Below are 20,557 nucleotides of genomic sequence, written 5' to 3'. Positions count from 1 at the left end.
TAACTTAAGTAAGCACAGTTCTATTAAAAAATACAAAATCAACTTTCAAGTTTTTATATAGACTGATCAGTGAGAGTATGTGCAAGAAAGCACAAAAGCAGTACTGGGAAAAAGAAAGTTCTCTCTTAAATGACTAATTCAAACACGTAGATGGACTGTGTGTGAGCATTTCCAAATAATTTTCCTGAAAAGCAACAGGTTTGTGAAAATAAGAAAGTTTTCTACAGGATATTCAAAGCAATATTATAACACATCTCAATCAACTCAAGAAGAAATTTTTCGAAAACTGCTGAAAATGTATGTGCAGCAGTTCTGAATCAGTACACTACATCCCATGCACTGAAAGAACTACTCAAAAGTTATGTATAAACTGTGAAAAAGTTTTTGCTAAAGCATCTAAAGACAATCATGACATTACCAGTTGACAATAGTAATATTTTCGCATGCTGTGTAAAGACTAGATGATTAATTGAAAGTTCAATATTAACAGATGTGTTTAAATCAGATAGACTAAACAAGAAATACAGCAATATCAAAACTCTTAACAGTATCAGCCTAAAACCTTTTGTTCTATTTTTGTACCAGTTCTATTTTTATACCAGTATAATTTGTACTTCATTAATAAGGCAGAAGACTGCTATGCCAAATGGTCTAGAAGAAATATGCAAACTGAGAAGACACTTATTTCTAGGAAAAGCAGTATTATTATAGTTAACACTTTATCTAAAAGCATACATTATTACCACATAATGTTTTTACATTCTAATGAAGTGGACTGAGGTAAAAACATACTCACCATCAGTGCTGGAAAGGTCTGCTTGTGTGCATGTCATAAGCTTGGCCACACAGTGGAAGACAAGTTCTTTCTTTTCTTCCTCAGTTAAAAAAGGTGATAGACACTGAAGTGTATGCAATCTGCCCTCTGTTAATGGCAGAAACCTATTCATACAATCAAAACATCAATAATGAAACAAACCAAAAAATTTAACTAGTAGACAAAACGTCAATTGGTTCATAATGATGTAATATCCTATGACATAACTAATCCCACACACTAAACCGAGTTTCGCTTTTACATCCTATATAGATATATTACCAAACTTTCAGTCCTCGGTTGCCATTCATCAGGATCAGTATCATTTAATATTATCAACATTTGTAACAAACAAAGTTTATAGGCAGTATATTAAGATACCCTTCTGTGGTCTTAAAATGTTGCTTCATCTCACAGGATACAGTGTTTTCCACACGGATCACTTTAGACATGGTTAAGGACCAGAGTCTTCCATGTTCCTCTGATCTTCAAATAAGAAGAAAGACCCTGGTTAATATATACAGATACACAGTTCACAACAAAAGCATCTGGATTAAGTTTGAATCAATACACATTAGGAAATATGGTGGCACTCTATACAGTGAAAAATATGAAGACAGAGTTAAGGGTGGTTTTACTTGTTCTTACATACCTATCAAATACTGTTTGCTGAAGGCTAGTTGTATTACTAAGTGTACTGAACTTCTCATACGTGATGTGCATTTCTTCTAACATGCGAAGATATTCCAGAAGCAGATAAGGAGGATTCTCCAATTCTTCAATCCATTGTAATGAGTACAACAGTTCTGCAACTAATTCAACAACAGAAGTTGCTGTTTGTAAAAAACTACTGAATATGTTCAGTGCATAAGCAAGAAGTGTCAGGTCAAGATTTTGTTGGGTTTTTCAACTATGTTTTTAATGCATTAAAAAGATTACATTTACATGCAAACTCAGGTGCTTCAGATCATGAGCCAGTTATTTGCCATTGTATCGTAAAATACAAAAGAAGAAAAAGCTATAATAATTAATTCTAGATGTTCTGGAAATTTTAAAGCAAATCAAGCATGACAAGAACTCTAACTCCTCTCTATTATTCTTTTCTGTTTTTTAAAATATATGTATTTCTTGCAGACAAGGCAATCAAGATCTAAGTCCAGAAAATAAACAAACAAATTTGATGCTAATAGTTAGCATGTGTTTTTTTTCATTAGCTTACAAAGACCTACGCTGAACAATTACGCTTCTCATCACGGTGAGACTTTTGGAGAAAGAACTATTAATTTGATAATGTTGGCTCTAATTTGAGCATTCTATAAATAAAAAGAAACAAGATTCCTCCTGGCGGAATTAAGAAAAATTGCTGCCTTAAAATATCTTTACATTATGGCTAAACACTCAGGGCATTTATTTGATAGCATGGATACAGTTCCTATTGCCCACTCATGCCAACGCACCACACATTTTGGCAGTGAACAACTTTGAAGTTCATCATAAATTCAAACTTCTCCAAATCCAAAGTTCTGTTGAGATAGCATGTATATAAATACAAAATTATTACTAGAAATATAAACACTCTATTTGTGCATACCTATGCTTTTAAAGGAGAACTGAGGAAAAAAAAAAAAAACCAAACAAACATCAAACAAAAAAGGTAAAAGGATGATTTCTCATCCCTATATGCCAAATCTTATCTATTCATTTATAATTATCAGTTTAGGTTAATTTACAGCTACTATAAAATTAAGTATTTCTTTAAAGTTTTACCATTGTAACTTACGTATACTGTCAATTTTCTTTCTTTCAGCATCATCACTTCCACAGACTATACCATTTTCCAATACAAGTAGCACCATTTTACTTAATAATGCTGAAGTACACAGGTGGCCTGGGAGTTTAGTTGTGCCACACAGCTTAACACATGATCCCAGAGGTTCACAATTCATACTAAGCCTTCCTTCCAGAAGAGGTTTGTGCATCCACTGTAATATGTGTGTAAAACACAATGAACAAATGTATGAATAAATAATTGACATTTTTATGCTGCATACAAGAGCTACAATCTGTTTAACCTTTAAAGTTCAGAATTATTGAAAAATAACCATGAAAGACACAATTTAATACCAAAAGTAAAATGGTTAGAATGACCCACTCCTGCATATTCAAAAAAACCCTAAATGCACAGCAGTAACTGGAAACTACATTTCTACCTCAGAAATAAATACCTGTATTTAGAACTCTATATTTTCCAAGAAATACTAAGATTACTGAAGATTGGTGGTTGAACAAGAAATTTATGTCCTTCCCCACTCTATGTATGTCAGCATTTTGCTGATAGGATATCATGTTCCCTTGCAGATACTGGCGTCTTTCACAAAATAAATCTTATAAGAACACTTTAATGATATATATTCTCTCAGACAAAATTCCTGAATGGTAAAGTAAGTTGCTGGTCTTCCATGAAGAAAAGGGTAATTTCATAGATTTTTATTTTCTCCAGTAGTACCAGATGGGGCCATAAACATACAGATTTTGTCCTCTGTCATGGACAGAGGCTGAAAAGAACCTCTGCACAGACATATGCATGTTCATAACTGCAGTGCCATGTGAAAATAAAGAATGATTATCACCCTAAAGGACAGAGACCTGAGGTAAGATCAACTACTGCATGCAAGTCCACTATAATTTTCATACCTCAGTGGATAGAGACTTGTGCAATTTCCCCCACTCAGTTTTGTTTGGCATGACGTGCTCAATGTAAGCTCCCACAAGATATCCAGACTGTCCGTCAGCTTCTATAAGCTTAGACAACAAATCACTAACTGCAGAGATCAAAACCTGAAGGCTGAGAAAAGGAGAAAATACTGCAAATAAGTTTGGCACTATACAGTAAAAGCAAGCTGCTTTATTTTACATTGATACGATGTTATATACATGCTATACCCATGGCATTTTAAGTTATGCTCTACCCACAGTTCTCACCTCTGACAACAGGCTGAAAAATCTCTAAGTAATATAGATACCAATTAAATAAAGAATAGTATAGCACTGAACTTAAGTCTGTTTTGGAGAACAACATATTATGAAATGGACATACACATTACAATTACCTTTTAACATCCAAAGAGGAAGACTGAATTTGATTCTTGACCCACAGCGCAGATTTATGCAAAAAGGTACTCTGTTTCTGCATACTCTGAAGTTGATGCACAAGTGAATTTACACCAGCCATCCAAGTGTGTTTTAATTTACATACAAGTAAATCTATTGTAGGGAAAAGAAGAAAAAACAAACAAGAGAAGCCAAACCACCACAAACAGGTAACCTCAAATTACAACCTATGGCATACAGCAACAATCACATGTCTAAAGGCCCTAAAGCAGGGAAAAAAAAAAATCCTCTTTTCTATATGGTTATGTGCAGTAACTATCAAGGACAAATATACAGGTTTCTTGGTTTAGAGCAATTTTAAATTAACTCTGACAGACGGGTAATATTTATTTGAGAATAAGAGTGATATTCCTGTTGTCTACTACAATATGTCCATATGGTCTTCAAAACCACAGACCTTTTTAAAATATCAAAACACTGAACGTTCACAACACCAACAGTCATTTGCAAAGCAGCAGTGCTTTTCAGGCTAGGGTTGTCCTACTTCACTTCTATGACAACAATGAAATATTTCCTCCTCTGTATCTTTGTTAGTAAATGCATATATCAATTTATCACTCTCAAATTCTGCATTCAAAGAATTTATATCAGGATCTCAGCCTGAAAATGAGATGCTGGTGGAGAGAACAGGCCACAATTTGCCAGAGCTACTTGACCAATATAAATGATATCAGAATAAATATATCTATCTTTAATGAAGCAACTGCACACATTTTTTCATACGATCCCCACCACTGCAGAATGAATGAAAAAAGTGCTCATTTTTTGTACTTCTGTCGTGGTTTGAGCCTGGTCAGCATCCAACCACCACACAGCCACTCTCTCTCCCTTCTCTTCCAGCAATAAGAAGGGACAGAGAGCCAGGCTTGGGGTTCGAGATAGGAATGGGATGGGGAAAAATCACCCTTTATGGGCACGAGCAAAAGGCAGACTCGTTAGGGGAAGAAAAAAATAACATACATTTACTACAGACACTAACAACACTTAACAGAGTAGGACAGTGAGAAGCATTGCCACATCTTGAGAACACCTTCCCCCCACTCCTCCCTTCTTCCAGGGCTCAGCTCTGCTCCCGATATCTTCACCTCCTCCCCCCGTGGCGCAGGGGCAGGGAATGGGGGGTGCAGTCGGTGCTGCTGCTTCTTCCATCTTTGGTAGGAGGAGCTTCTGGAACTTGTTCCCCCTGCTCCATCATGGTGCCCCTCTCACAGGAGACAGTCCTCCACAAACTTTCTCTGACAGGAGTCCCTCCCACAGGCCGCAGCGTTCCCCACACTGCTCTGTCATGAGTCACCAACTTTCTCCAACTGGATTCTCTCCCACGGCTGCAGCCCTTCCCGAGCTGCTCCGGTGTGGGACACCCCCACATGCTGCAATCCTCCCAGTGCTGAATTACAGCAGCGGGGCTACCTTTTCCCACAAGACCCCGGCCTTCTTCGGGCACAGCACCTTGATCATCAAGGCCGAAGCCACAGGCCATAAATCAGTGTCTGCTCCACTGTAGATCTTCATGGGTGGCAGGGGGGGCCACCCTGCCGTCTCACCACAGGATACAGGGTGGTCTCTGCTCCGGCACACCTCCCCCCTCCTTTCTTCCTCCGTTCCTCCACTGACCTTGGTGTTTACGCAGCTGCAGCGACTCCTCCTCACAAGTCTGACTGCCCGTCACCACGTCCCTTCTTAAGTACATAATTGCAGAGGTGCAGCTGATTGGCTCAGTTTCCAAACAGAGGTGGAGCTGACTTGGAGCTGGGGGAGCTTGGAGAAGCTTCTCACAGAGGGCTGCCCCTATAGCCCCCTTCCCTGCTACCAAAAATACCCTACCACTCACTCAACCCAGGACACTTCATAGACCTTAAATAATTTATGTAACACTCCAGAAAGTGTGGAATGTCACAGCCTCTAAGATGGCTGAAGCACATGGACACTAACATCAAAAAAGCTTAAAATCCTTGTAAAGGTTTACAGGACTTGACGTTTAGCAGTAACTACTGGCATTGTAAATTAAAGCACAAATTTTCATGTCAGTTACAGCTGCAAGTGCTCAATGTCTGTGAACTCAATATTCTATTATATACTTGAATCTGTTTCATGAAAAACAAGAATTCAGATGTAATCAACTATGAAAAAGTTTGGTTGAAGTCTTTTTTCTAAGTTACCTGTTAAGTGCATAGCATCTTGCCTCTGAGCACACAATTGGAAGATGGTAAGCAGCAAGTCTTCTGAGGATGGCATGAGTAAACACTCTTTAACCGAGCTGAAAAAGCCAGAGGCTACGTCACAGATGAAAGATACTGATGGTTCAGTATTTCCAGCTTCAGAAAGATCCTTAGCTTTAGACAGAGCTGCTTGAAGTTTATCAATAATTCTTTCAACAAAAGTTTCACCAATCAAAGATTCTATTGGGGAGAGGAAAAAGACAGCATGTTTTGATACTTGATAAACATGATCATTCGAAGACATCATAGTAATATACACTGATTTGGTTTTTATGGACTAATTTTGAATGCAAAATAAAGTGCAAAGTTGTTTCAGTCTAATTTATATCTATACTCTCTTATTCTACAGCCATCTAGAATCACCTGGCCAGTTTCATATTGCCAAGTATCCTTTCTCTAAACCATCTTAGACAAAATATATCTATAACAAAGCAAGTAGAGTGATATCTTCCCCTTTTATGCCTTCCTAGCTTCTGGCAATCAATTGAGAGCCAGAGATTACACGTGGACCACTGCATCTAATTAACCCAGCCAGACAAATCTTCCATGAATATGTTTAGTCCCTTTCTCACAGGATCTAAGTAGGCTAATCCCTTTTATCCTCAAACTCCAAAGCATCCTGTGGCAATGAGTTCCATTACTTAATTATAAACTGTATGAAGAAATGTAATTTTCTCTTTCCTGAAGCCTGCTATCTAAGCATCTGTAAGCAACCTTCCATTTAAAGAAACAATTAAAAATATATTCTTATTTGCTTTTTCCATACAAATTATTATTTTATGGCTCTTTATGACAACCCCATCCCAAATCACTTCCATTGCAAGCTGAAAAACTCTAGTCTGTTTTATTGCCTCTACAAGCAGAAGCCACTGCATTTGCCTATCCGTCTGTCATCTTTCTTTGGGAATATTCTAATTCTATCACACCTTTTTTCAAAAGCATACAGGTGAACAAGAATATTGCAGTGACCAAAACTACAGGCAGTATTCAAGATATTGACACACTGTCCTGGTTTCAGCCGGGATAGAGTTAATGTTTCTTCTTAGTAGCTGGAATAGTGCTGTGTTTTGGGTTCAGTATGGGATTTGTTATGAGAACAACGCTGACAATGCACTGGTGTTTTCAGCTGTCCCTGAGAGATCAAGGACTCTCCAACTCCCCATGTCCTGCCCTGTGCGCAGGTGCACAAGGAGCTGGGAGGGAGCACGGCCAGAGCACCGGACCCAAACTGGCCAATGAAATATTCCCTATCATGTAACATCATGCTCACTATATAGAGGAGAGGCGGCTGGGAAGGAGGGGGGGTCTCTTGCTTCTGGGATTGCAATTGCAGGATCTTGGTATTTCAGGATCACTAGCCAGGAACGGGCTGGGTATCAGTCGGCAGGTGGTGAGCAATCGCATTGTGCATTACTTGTTTGTACTTTCTATTATTGTTAATTTTTTTTCTACTTTATTACAGTTATTAAACTGTTTTTATCTCAACCTATGAGTCTTCCTTTACCCTTCCAATTCCCTCACCCATCTCCCTGGATGGGAGGAGAGTGAGTGGCTCCATGGTGTTTGGCTGCTGGCTGGGTTCAAACCACAGCACACACTAATGCTATAAAAATTTTCAGTTGTCCTCTGTTCTTTCCACAGTAGCTCCTAGTAACCTGTATTCCTTTTTTATTGCTGAGCACAAACCTGCTACTTACAGGGAACCATCACAGTGACTGAAAATCTCTTTTCCAAGTTCTAACAGCTCAGCCTATCATTTAATAGATACAGTTACAATTATGTTCTTTCCATGTATACTTTTGATATTTATTGGTTTTGAATTTCATTTGTAATTATATCAGTTAATCATTCAGTATAACAACACACCGCTATGGCTCTATGAAGTTTCAGTTTTAATTACTCTGAATAATTTATCAGAAGCAACTATCATCCTTTCAGTATTTATCCTTTTTCCCCCCTTTAATTCCTATCAGATGATAGGTTAGTGATCCATGAAAGGCCCTTCCATTTACTCTATGATAGTTTACATTGAGAAACTTAGATGAGAGATCTCATAAAAAAATCTTTTTGGAAGTCCACATACTCTATTTTGGCCTAAATCCCTAAGTCAAGAACTACCATAGCTCCTGAAGTTCTCTTAGACTTCATCCAAAATGCATTAAAAACAGGTCATGCCACACCCAGCACAAAATGAGCTCGGCAATACCTCCAGCTCTAGAGCCAAAAAGTGAAGTCACTGGACAATCAGCCCTAAGACACCGTTGACTCACAGGTGAGCAAGTTTGTTGAACTCTCTCTGGAGACAGGGAACAGGTTTTTCTGATGTTCCTCTACATCAAAATATCCAGTAACAGAAAAAACAATCTTACAACAGCTTCAGGATGCACTATCTATGAATATCCACTTCAGTCAACTTGTTATGTGCGTGTCTGAAACGTGAAAGCACCACAAATGTGCCCAGCATTCAGATAAACTGAAGTATGTTACCTCAGGGATCAAAGCAAATTCTGAGTTTAACAAAACACAGGTGGCAAGCTTACACAAAAAACATCAAGAAAATTGAACTCCACTAGAAGTCTGTATCACAGATACTACAAAATGAAAGGAAGAAATTAAATGAGAAGTTATTAATAAAAATTAGATTACATATACAGTGTAAGTGCACACACAGTTTTTAAAATACATAACTAACCAAAAATGTCTCAAATCAATTCACAGGTCATGTAACAAGGCATTACCAATGCATGCATGGCCCATAACCACTGTTTTTTGATAATCTAGTTTTGAACGTAAACTTCAGATGGCATAGTTTAAAAATTATTATAAAGCACATCAGCTAATAAATCAAACTTACTTAAATTTTGCTCAAGTTTTCCAGACTTGCAAATCTGGATCTGTTATTTAAACATTGACTTTTGTTTAGCAACACAGTCCCAGAAAATTGCAATGTCTCTGCCACAAGTTAGTGTTTACAAAATGAAACTGGAGGTTAATTGACTCGGGTTAAAACAAACAAACAAACAAACAAAAAACCCCCCAAGGGCCCCCCCCCCAAAAAAAAAAAAACTAAAAAAAAAAAAAAAAAAAAACAACAACAAAAAGCCAGAAGAAAGCCTAGATGTTACAAATTAAGTATTCCGGAAGATCTCAAATTCCTTCCAATCTTCTACAAAGTGTAAGTGTGGTATTTACATTTCACAAACTCCAAGAAATAAATATGCTTACCATTTTTAATGCGTTGAGACAACACTAAGCTCAGGAGGGTCCACCTTTCTGAAGAAGATGATTCTGATGAGGCTGCTATAGGTTTTAAACCCAGGTGACACAGATCATCTGCCAGCATTACAAGTCTTTCTCCAAGTGTATTTCCTTTCAGCCAGTCAGAAACTAAGGAAAGCTTTGTCATGCTTGAGCATGCCTGAATCAGAAGAAAATAATTATAATAATCTTTTGAGGGTATTAACTTTTATTACTAACTAAGCATAAGATTAGTATGTCAAGCCTGCACACATGGAGTAGGAATCATACCATCTGTTACAAACAGTAAGTCTCTAGGTGTTTACACCTGCACCAATCCCTCCAACTTTCTTTTTGGTCAGAGACAGCAACTTATGGCTAGGTCAGACCTCTACTTTAGACCAGGTTGGCTGAAATAAAATCCCTTTACAACATAAAAACTATTTACAGGAAAGATACTATGGTCAATGCACTGAACTCTAAACCAAGTGCTACAAGTTCTTATCCAACAATTTGTAATACACTTCATATTTCATCCCAGGCAATCACTTATATGTCAGTCTCTGTATCCTGTGTGACAAAGATGGTATACTATCTTTACCTTGTAATAAAGATGTAAGGGTGATGATACAACTAATCATTTAAATTACTGGTCTAATACCTGACTCCATTCTCTCTTGGCTTAGAAGGAATGACCAGACACAAATCAGGAATCCCTCTGGCTCAAAGAGCAAACTGATCAAAAACAGAAGGGACAAAGATGCTTTTGTTTTGGTATCACCATTTCATTTCTAAGGCTGACTTTAGATTTAAATGCAGTTAAAACAAACAACACTCAGAAACTATTACTACAAGATTTTCAAACTATGGAAATTATCACTACTTCAATTAAAAATAATACTAAAAAAAAAAAAAAGTAATTTAAAACACATGTAACTCAAAGCTAACAGCAGGGAAATATTCAAAACTATGCAAAACAAGAACAAAAAAAAAAGTATTAACAGGTACCTTTTGAATTATCTGGAGCAAAATAATCCATTTCAGATCCATCTGAAAAATAAAATTCCACAATATTTTAAAAATTTTCTGCTGAAAACGAAACATTTAATACCATTTTAACTGTTTGTTTTACAACTTTATTTTCTGCAGAGGATAAGCAGAAGTTGCTAAGTTTCAGTAACAGTTATTCATTATGTTATTTTTGGCTTCCAAGTCTCTCTCTGCCACAGAGATCAGTAAGAGACTGTATTTGTAAGAAAGGCCACCAATGACTAGTATAAAAGGACACTGTATACAGAAGCAAGAACAGAGAAATTCTTTTTTTTTTTTTTTATTATTTATACCGTATAGAAAGGGACATGTCAACCTTTCCTAAATCTACCTTTCCTTATGCTGAACGAATTCAAGTTCATATAGAGTATCTTGCACTCCACAGCCCCATAAATAAAATAATTAACCAACCACAGCCCACAGAAAGAACAGTCACTTTGATAAAAACTAATAACAAAATGTACAAGAGTCATACCTTTGTTAAATCATCAAGAATTATTTTCCTTTCATCATTACTGTTGCAACAGTTAAGAACACTGTACAAAATATCAACTAGAAAACGGGTGTCTTTCCTCCAGTCTTCTTTCAGCCAAGGTATTAAATTCATATACAGAAATTTTACAGATGGACTTTCATGATGAGCTTTCACTTTGCTTTGGGATTCAGCTTCAACAGAGCTTGCATTATTTCCCTGCTCTAAAAGTACTTGAAAAACTCTGTTTGAAGAAAAAGAGTTGAGCAGGGCAGAGAGAAATTTCAAATGCTGTTCTGACTTCTGTTCATTGACGTAGACAATACTCAGTTCAGCAAGGTTGCAGACTAAATTCTCTAAAGGTTCCTTCCTTAGAAGTGAACTATGATGTAAGTCGGGCTGTATTGCAGAGTCATTATTTCTCACTTCCGTCAGCTTTCCATTCTCTGTGTTACCTTCATATTCATCCTCATCTGTAAATCTGATTTTTTGAGATTTTTTGTTTGGTTCTGTAGCACTCTTTGGATTCTGAAGAATATCTAGCATACCAGATATGGCAAACAATGATTTCTCATCAGCATCCAACGTGTCAACATAAAGTACACACATTTTTAAAAGATGGTCCCAAAAATTTGACAACAGCCTCTGGAAAATGTCATCTGTGCCATCATCATTGGAGAGTTCTGCTTTAGCTTCCCAAGAGCTCAGTGTTTCTGCTATTTGATAAAATAACAGTCCATTTTGTAACCTGGGCTCCTTAAGCACAGCATTGGTAAAAGGAATTAGCTAGAAAGACAAAAAAATTATTAAAGAACAGTGATCCAACTAGGTGATCATTTTATTCTTTATAATAACAGGAAATTCTATAATTTTGAAAAATATTCTAGAGGCAATTCTGAAAACATCAGAATTACTCATGCTTGAACACTTTATAAAAATATACAGGGTGGGATGATTTTTTGGGGTGTTTTGTTTTGGGTTTTTTGGTTTGTTTTTTTTTTTTTTAAAGTAATTTAACTGCACAGTAAAAGGAAGGAAAAAATTTACTAAATTCAGTAACATTAGTTTTTCTGTAAAATCTAGTGAAACTTTCACCAGAAAAGTAAATTGTCGCAGATATATACATTTTTCTTTGAATTATTACATGCACATAAAACAATATTAAGTATTTCTAATAAATACCTGGTCATAGATAAGCATTTGATGAATTTGTCTTTGGTCATCATCTTTGTCCATTTTCTGTAGTATGGCAAAGCGCAGACATTCCATAAATGCCGTTATAATGGCTGAACTTTCTGAAGGGCTGGCTATTGCTCGTTCACTGGACAACCTATTGAAAGGCAACATCGGAGGGAAGGCATGCTCAGACATCTGTGCTTCTGAGAAACCCGGTATGCATGTAACCAATGCAACCTTTGGTTACGTTGTTCTTATCCAGACACCACCAATGAGAATGTAGAATCATAGAACCATTGATGGGAGTCAGATCACAAATTCAACAGGACATATATAAAGAGTCAAAACAATAAATCCAGGCATTTAATGTAACTTACAGTAACTTTTTCATCTAGTTTTAGCATTCATAAAAAATATTTGTGTAAATACAGAAAACATATCCAGTCAAGCATACTGTCTACTGTTTCAGCTGTTTGTCAAAACTCCTTTGCAATTTTCTGCACGCACCACAGAGGTTCAGAAAGTGTCACTTCCTGCCATTACAGAAAAAAGAAAAAAAACTAAAACAAAAAGTCACCAAAAGACAGTTTCACCATAGCCAGTTTGAGTCTGAACAACTGTGATTTGTTTGCTTTTTAATGAAAATTAGACCGCACCAATCACTACACAAATATGATAAACATTTTACTACTTAAAATAAAATTCTATACACTTACCAAAACCAACCCATACATCTCTTCTCCACAAGCTCCGCTAATGGCTACACCAATATCAATCAAGAACTGATTTTTGTTTAAATAAGTTACATTTTAGTTTTTCATATAATGACTTATATATGCTTTTGAGTACGCAATGTGCATGCATCTATTTAAATTAGATTTGATGGAAAGTTGGTTCTGATGTATCTTAAAGGCAAAAAACGATAGCAGATTCAATCCTTAAAATCAGTTACACAAAAAATAAAGTTCCTGCATACTGGAAAATTCATAATCACAATGCTAATCCCAAATGACCTCTGTAATAATTATACACTGGTGAAAAAAAAAACAGTACCTTCAAAGCCACTCTTTATTTTAAATTCATTTCCTATTTCAAAACTTCTGGAATAAACACAAAGCTTTGATAAGGAAAGATAAGAATGCCTTAGATAAGGAAGGCATAATAAAATCAAGAAGAAGGCTGAAGGTTTAAGAAGACAGGGAAAGCCACCAAGGACTGACTCCAGTTTTGGATATCTAAAAGTGTCTCAAAATATTATTTTCAAATATCCTAGTGAAAACAGTCTATTCTCAAATAAAAAATTAATGCATATTTAAACATCCTCAAGACAAATAATATATTACTTATCTTTAAATGCTTAAAGAAGATTAATTCTCCTGTTTCCAAATGTAAAAGACACTGATTTAAAATAAATAAATAAATAAATTTGTGGTTCATACCCTTGAATTATAGAGCTGAAAAAAGTCCTGAAATATTCCAGCTTTGGTCCTGCAATGCCAGGAGGTACCTTGCTAATGAACGGCAAGAGATTTGGGTATACAATGGTAGCTAGGCCTCGTCCACCTTCTCGAAGTACTGTCCATAGCTTTGGTAGAACTCCCTTTCTGGCATTTACATGACTCCAACAGTCCTACAGGAAGAAATACACTTACTGTAAATTAAATGAGAATATGTTGCCTTGGAAGAACTCCCAAGCTAGACGTTTAATCTACCTCCCTATGTTGTAGCTGAAACAAGTTATTGTAAAATTTAAATTCACTTGCCAGTATTTTTAAAAATCACTTTCTCCCTATTTCAGCTTGTGAATTTAAGAAGTCAGTGTGATAAAACTGTTTCTGTATTGTTTGAAATCAATGGACCTTCCTTGTTAGCAAACTGCAGTTAAGGGCTTCTCTTTAATACTGCTTTAAGGATGCTTCATAAAATTCATTATTGTAACTGGTGCTATATTTAATTCTGAGTTCTTATTATCAGGAATAAACAATGATTTCAAAATCCTAACTTCAGAAGCATCACTAACTTCAAAACTTCCCTCAAAAATCTTCTGATGGTTACAAAATACCTTGGCACTTTGCCCCCACACCCCGAAGTTTTTTGTTTTCTGGTCTGATTTATTAAAGTTTTAGATATCTATGTTTATAGCAAGCTGAACAAAGGTATTTTTTTTCCCCCATAAATTGTTACAGTTTTACCAGCAGTTACAAAAGAGATCTGCAGCATTAAAGCCTCAAAACATCCCAGTCTATGGCAACACTGCTCATCCTGCTGAAAAATTCAAAGCTGGCATTTCACTTAAAATTAAAAAAAAAGAGAGTGAAGGAAGAAGTGAAGGAAGAAGTGAAGGAAGAAGTGAAGGAAGAAGTGAAGGAAGAAGTGAAGGAAGAAGTGAAGGAAGAAGTGAAGGAAGAAGTGAAGGAAGAAGTGAAGGAAGAAGTGAAGGAAGAAGTGAAGGAAGAAGTGAAGGAAGAAGTGAAGGAAGAAGTGAAGGAAGAAGTGAAGGAAGAAGTGAAGGAAGAAGTGAAGGAAGAAGTGAAGGAAGAAGTGAAGGAAGAAGTGAAGGAAGAAGTGAAGGAAGAAGTGAAGGAAGAAGTGAAGGAAGAAGTGAAGGAAGAAGTGAAGGAAGAAGTGAAGGAAGAAGTGAAGGAAGAAGTGAAGGAAGAAGTGAAGGAAGAAGTGAAGGAAGAAGTGAAGGAAGAAGTGAAGGAAGAAGTGAAGGAAGAAGTGAAGGAAGAAGTGAAGGAAGAAGTGAAGGAAGAAGTGAAGGAAGAAGTGAAGGAAGAAGTGAAGGAAGAAGTGAAGGAAGAAGTGAAGGAAGAAGTGAAGGAAGAAGTGAAGGAAGAAGTGAAGGAAGAAGTGAAGGAAGAAGTGAAGGAAGAAGTGAAGGAAGAAGTGAAGGAAGAAGTGAAGGAAGAAGTGAAGGAAGAAGTGAAGGAAGAAGTGAAGGAAGAAGTGAAGGAAGAAGTGAAGGAAGAAGTGAAGGAAGAAGTGAAGGAAGAAGTGAAGGAAGAAGTGAAGGAAGAAGTGAAGGAAGAAGTGAAGGAAGAAGTGAAGGAAGAAGTGAAGGAAGAAGTGAAGGAAGAAGTGAAGGAAGAAGTGAAGGAAGAAGTGAAGGAAGAAGTGAAGGAAGAAGTGAAGGAAGAAGTGAAGGAAGAAGTGAAGGAAGAAGTGAAGGAAGAAGTGAAGGAAGAAGTGAAGGAAGAAGTGAAGGAAGAAGTGAAGGAAGAAGTGAAGGAAGAAGTGAAGGAAGAAGTGAAGGAAGAAGTGAAGGAAGAAGTGAAGGAAGAAGTGAAGGAAGAAGTGAAGGAAGAAGTGAAGGAAGAAGTGAAGGAAGAAGTGAAGGAAGAAGTGAAGGAAGAAGTGAAGGAAGAAGTGAAGGAAGAAGTGAAGGAAGAAGTGAAGGAAGAAGTGAAGGAAGAAGTGAAGGAAGAAGTGAAGGAAGAAGTGAAGGAAGAAGTGAAGGAAGAAGTGAAAAACTAAAAAAAAGTAAAAAAAAAGTAGTAAAAAAATAAAGGTAAACAAAAATAGTAAAAAAAAAAAAAAAGTAATAGAACCAAGCATTACATTAGAAGGGGAAACAAACAAACCAAAAATGCACTGCAGGTCATTTATGTAACCACCTTTAAAGGGATTCAGGTTAATTTAATGAAACTTATAAAACAGCTCTGATTTTCAGACACACAGGACACAATATATTTGAAAGTTATGCTGAAATTCTAATGAGGAAGAAGAAGCATGTAGCATTGATAAGTTCACGTTATTAATCATAAAGAAAATCCAGTCAAGCTATTCTTTCTAATTCAACGCAGAGAATAATGGCACCTGGTGCAAAGTTAAATCTGAGTAAAATATCTGCCCCTTGGGCTTCCCACACTACCTCAATAGTGGTGACAGCATAAAGTACAGCTTCCCAAAGAGCAGGACACACCACTGCATCACTGTCATCAATGCTGAGAAGAACAGCAGGACAAACTCTTGGTGCTTCAGCTTTCACCAGCTCAGGCAAGTACTGGCAAAAAGCAGAAGCCAGCTCAAAGAAAGCTGATCGAACCTGACATAGGCCACACAAAAAAAAAAAAAAAGAAAAAAAACTTAGTCAAATGACAACACTTTGTCACTAGTCATAGTTTATAACATTCCTTTTAAAGTCACCATAACTTACAAAAAGCAGTCCCCATATTTTATCACATCAGCAAAGGTTTAAATAGTATTAAAAATAGAGAAAAATAAATAAATTATAAGTTTAATAATTAAATTTTAGTGATAAAATGCTTATCAAAATTTTTATCTTACTATACTTCTCAAAAGGCATGTTTTCCCAAAAGCACCTTAAAACTTTTTAACAAAATACTACCAGAATCTATTCATCACTCTACGCACTATTGGTTTTAGCAGACCAAAGATCAATAAAATGGCTTGTGAACATGAAAATCCAAACACACTAACAACACATCCAGTACACTGACACAGTTTGCATCTTTTACATGAGCCTGAAACGACAGCAGATTGCCAAGTAGTAGATGATGGTGATGCAGAAATAACGAATCTGCCTGTTGGGCAAATTTTAGAGCAACACTGTCCACCTAAGGCCTATAAATCTCAAGGCTGTTTGAAACATAATTCAGTGAAGTACAAAGTTCATTCTTGCAGAACACAGGTAATTAATACTTGCTTGGGTTCAGTCAGTGTATTATCTTTAACTAAAACCAACCAAAATAAAGAAAAAATTAAGTCACCTGTGGTATGTTGTGTTTGCTGTATTTCCAAAATTTGTTTTGGGACAGAAGTGACTTTAACTTTTCCTCCAATGAATGCATCTCTTTCTTTGGCAACATGCTAATCAGCTTCTTTAAAGCTAACATGGAACAAGTCAGAATCCGGAAAAATTTGGCTTCCCTTTCTTCCTCTGGTACAGTTCTTAGTAAACAAAACAAAACAAATTAAAGTGAACCATAAATAAATCAGTAGGCTTTCTCAAGCTCTTCTAAACTGTCTAAACTAAACGGTCTTCAGTTTTACTGTCCTTTTGATTTCAGAAGCCAGCAATGTAAATATGTAAATTTTCCACAGGTTCTAAAGCTACCAAATTACGTTATAAAGTGTTAGAAAAAGAGAGAGTTTCAAGTCATCTCATCTTCCAGCTATTCAAAAATGCTACTTCTAAAAGAGCTGAAAGAAGAATTAGGCAACTGATAACACTTTCAAAAGCAATTATACTTTAGTCCCAAAGAAAGTTGCTGAGATCTGGACTCAAATAACTATTCTGTCTCTTGAAACAAAACTAAATCCACTACCTCCAGGGACAGAGAACCCAATACAGACCAAGACTTAAACCATATACATTGAAGCATGCTAACATACTGGGGGTCACTGAGTGTATCAGGTGTTTCTTTCAGAAGGTGATCTTGAAGTACCTAGAGGGAAAAAAAAATACATATATACACCCAAGAATTTAATTTTCATATATCAACAATATAGTCTACACATTATTCAGAAACAGGTGTACAGTGAAACTTCACAACCTCTGAGTCAAGTCTTTTAAACACATTTTAGATATGACAGTGAACAATAACATAACTTAATTGACTCCTGCTGAACACAGTACCTGTGGTACTGTTTGAATCAAGACTTCATAGTACTTGGTAAGTTACAGTCCTATGACAACATGCTTCTGGTAAAAAAAAGCCAAACTGAGACAAAACAAAATGGTTAAGTTTGCATGTGACAGGCCAGCAATGCAAACTTATACCTTATCAAACTCAGTCAATTCAGTTTCATACATGACTGGAACAAAAGCATTGACCTGGGTCAGAACTAAACTTGTAGGGGCTCTCTGAAACACTGCTCAGCATTCTTTAATCCTTTGCCACTGCAGCTAAACTACTCCAGCATCATTACTGCATCTGTTGGCAACATTACATGATTACTGAGCATCATTACATAGAAATGCACACAAGAAAATTTGCTTCATAGTCATTCTTCTGCTTCCAGTCATTCTAATCCCAAGTCAAGAAAATAGAGAATGTATCCTTGCCTAGGTCTTCATATTAGCAGGAACAACGTTTCAGGTGAGAAAGAAATTTAGCCATGAAGAATAGACTGGGGCAGGACAAGTTTTAAACTTGTAATAAAAGTTGGCATATACTCGACACAAAGCCTGAAAGAAATAGAAAAGTAAAAACTCACATTAAGAATTTCATCTTTACAGAATACTAAGGCTTCAGGTTGTTTGCTTGAAGGAAAAGCTTTCTCAAAAGCTACTTTTGCAGCAGAAGCAGCAGGGGAGTAAGTGTCACACTGAGCAATCAGCCAGTATCCCATGATACTTTTTAAGTAAGGCGCTAAGTGTTTCTTTACTTTAAGAATCAGTTGCTCAAAAGACTGCTGAGTTGCTTCTCGAACACGGCGATCATAATCCTGTTAGGGGAAAAAAAAAGAAAAAAAGGTTTATTGTTTTAAGAAATGTAACTTTGAGGCCAAGTACTTCAAAGCAGAACTGACGACAAAAACAAAAAAAGCTGTGTCTCAGTTCAGCCATTTTTGCAATGACTTGGGCTATATAGATAAGAAAATACACAACAATGACAACAGAAAAGTCTTGGTATCCCTAGATAAGGGCAGAGTCCTAACTTAGCAGTATCACATTCCCAATGCGCCGTCCATTCAAAATTGTAACCTTTTCCTGACATCCCTAACTACAGTTTTTATTTCCATTTTATACAAACATTTCACAAAGACAAAAGGCAAGAGAAATTTAGAGACACTTTTTGGATTAAAATGACCACAAGCCTATACAAACTGTGCATCATTATCCATTATCTGTGTATGAATTTACAACATCATGACTTTCTGTGCTCTTGGCTCCTCAAAGAAATAATAGGAAAGGCTCTAAGTAATCAGAGCAGTGATTAATTTTGTCCACTATCACATTTGCAACAGTAGTCAGTCCAGACAGTTTGGACATGTATCAAATATATTGGAAAATTATGGATTATATGGCTATGCATGGTCTTTTCATGTTTGGGGTTTGGTTTTTTGTTTTTTTTTTTTTGTTTTTTTTAAGTATTAAAGACTGCTCAGATATTAGTCCTAGATCAAAAAGATTTATAATTATATTAAGTGAGCAGTACATTCTCTTTAGCCATTCTGGAATCTACATAAAAGAACTTCTCATGAGAAGAAATATCTTGTCATCTTTTTAACATAAAGGTCTAACAAACAGCTATCTCCATCCAGCAAGTATAGCCCAGGCCTTAACAGTGTTCAAGATTCCACCCAGTGCCAATACAGAAACATCACAATAAAGAACACTACTCTCCTTAAACTTCATGTTTTTCCTAGAACAAGTCAGTAATTTCAACAAAATTAGATATATCAATAAAGACTGCCTTAGAGGCTTTCACAGGATGTATTCAGAGAAAATTTAAATTTAGATACTTTATCACTTACTAGTGAGATTTTGCAATAAATTCTTGGCCAGTAAGGAAGAACACCTTTAACAACTTCCGTTTCTCTTCCCTTGCACATCGTTCCAAACTCTTGCATAGCCTGAAATCAAGCATGATTTAAGAAGTCAGACAGATATGTTCTGTAATTTACCAGCTTCTACCAGACACTACAACTCTCATTTTCAAAAATCAATTCATTTCTTGCATCAGAGCATCTATAGAGTTAATTTTATGAATGTTCCATCAGCATTGCGTGATGGAGCTTTTTATAAGTCCTGCAAGATACCCTCTGGATTGCAGTTCTAGCATATTTACCAATATGAGATCAGTATTAGCTACCTTGATATAATCCTCTCCCAATCTTAAGAAAAATGTATTCTTTTCCAATTAAAAAAAAAATAAAGGGGACAAAGGATACACATACTTTTAATTTTGTTGTGACATCCCTTTTAGAAAGCTTTCGCAACACCATTCGAAAATCAGCATCTACAAGGTTGTCTATTTCCTCTGCTCCTTGAACTGCAGGAACATATCCTAGATCGCTCTGAGATGTTCCAAAGCCAATAAACCCAGGCACCGTTCCACGTTCTTTGGCAAGGAGCTCTGCAGCTCGGCCGCTGCTAGAAGGCTGACAAAAAATAGGGACTTAAGTCAGTTATGTATTTCAGTCATTTTGCTTTATTTGCACACATCACGCACTTGAAGTAATGATCCTATTTATCATTATATTATTATTCTATATATAAATATATGATGCAATTATATATAATTAACCTCCTATGTAAAACAAAGTCTCACAGAAAAGGCAACCTATGCTTTAAACATAGAAGTTTGACCTAGAAAATTACTCTTTAGAATCAGAATTCCCTTTTCTCATAATCCATGAATACTTACGGAAAGTTTTATTGCTTTTATACACATACAAAAAAGTATAACTGAAAAATCCTTCTGTAAGTGAACAATTTATTAAGAA

The 20,557-nt window shown here is 36.2% G+C and overlaps 1 protein-coding gene across 1 annotated transcript in view; it reads right to left on the bottom strand.

The window, feature by feature from the left end:
• LTN1 (listerin E3 ubiquitin protein ligase 1) overlaps positions 1-20,557 on the bottom strand; it is a 34,763-nt gene that overhangs the window by 12,690 nt on the left and 1,516 nt on the right. Inside the window, exons 2-19 of the mRNA XM_042788387.1 lie at positions 20,009-20,212; positions 19,586-19,684; positions 18,323-18,553; positions 17,498-17,550; positions 16,873-17,053; positions 16,014-16,187; positions 13,579-13,769; positions 12,146-12,293; positions 10,967-11,749; positions 10,450-10,491; positions 9,430-9,622; positions 6,145-6,384; positions 3,925-4,078; positions 3,509-3,659; positions 2,595-2,796; positions 1,467-1,626; positions 1,196-1,300; positions 797-939 (exon numbers count right to left, since the gene is read on the bottom strand). Coding sequence (XP_042644321.1) covers positions 797-939; positions 1,196-1,300; positions 1,467-1,626; positions 2,595-2,796; positions 3,509-3,659; positions 3,925-4,078; positions 6,145-6,384; positions 9,430-9,622; positions 10,450-10,491; positions 10,967-11,749; positions 12,146-12,293; positions 13,579-13,769; positions 16,014-16,187; positions 16,873-17,053; positions 17,498-17,550; positions 18,323-18,553; positions 19,586-19,684; positions 20,009-20,212 — 3,454 coding nt within the window. The remainder of the gene's footprint in view (positions 1-796; positions 940-1,195; positions 1,301-1,466; positions 1,627-2,594; positions 2,797-3,508; positions 3,660-3,924; positions 4,079-6,144; positions 6,385-9,429; positions 9,623-10,449; positions 10,492-10,966; positions 11,750-12,145; positions 12,294-13,578; positions 13,770-16,013; positions 16,188-16,872; positions 17,054-17,497; positions 17,551-18,322; positions 18,554-19,585; positions 19,685-20,008; positions 20,213-20,557) is intronic.

This window comes from Tyto alba, unplaced genomic scaffold (genome assembly GCF_018691265.1).
Source record: "Tyto alba isolate M040663 unplaced genomic scaffold, T.alba_DEE_v4.0 Super-Scaffold_14, whole genome shotgun sequence".
NCBI classification, from domain to species: Eukaryota; Metazoa; Chordata; class Aves; order Strigiformes; family Tytonidae; genus Tyto; species Tyto alba.
Note: the sequence above shows the minus strand (reverse complement) of the source record. Positions and strands in the feature narration are given on the sequence as shown.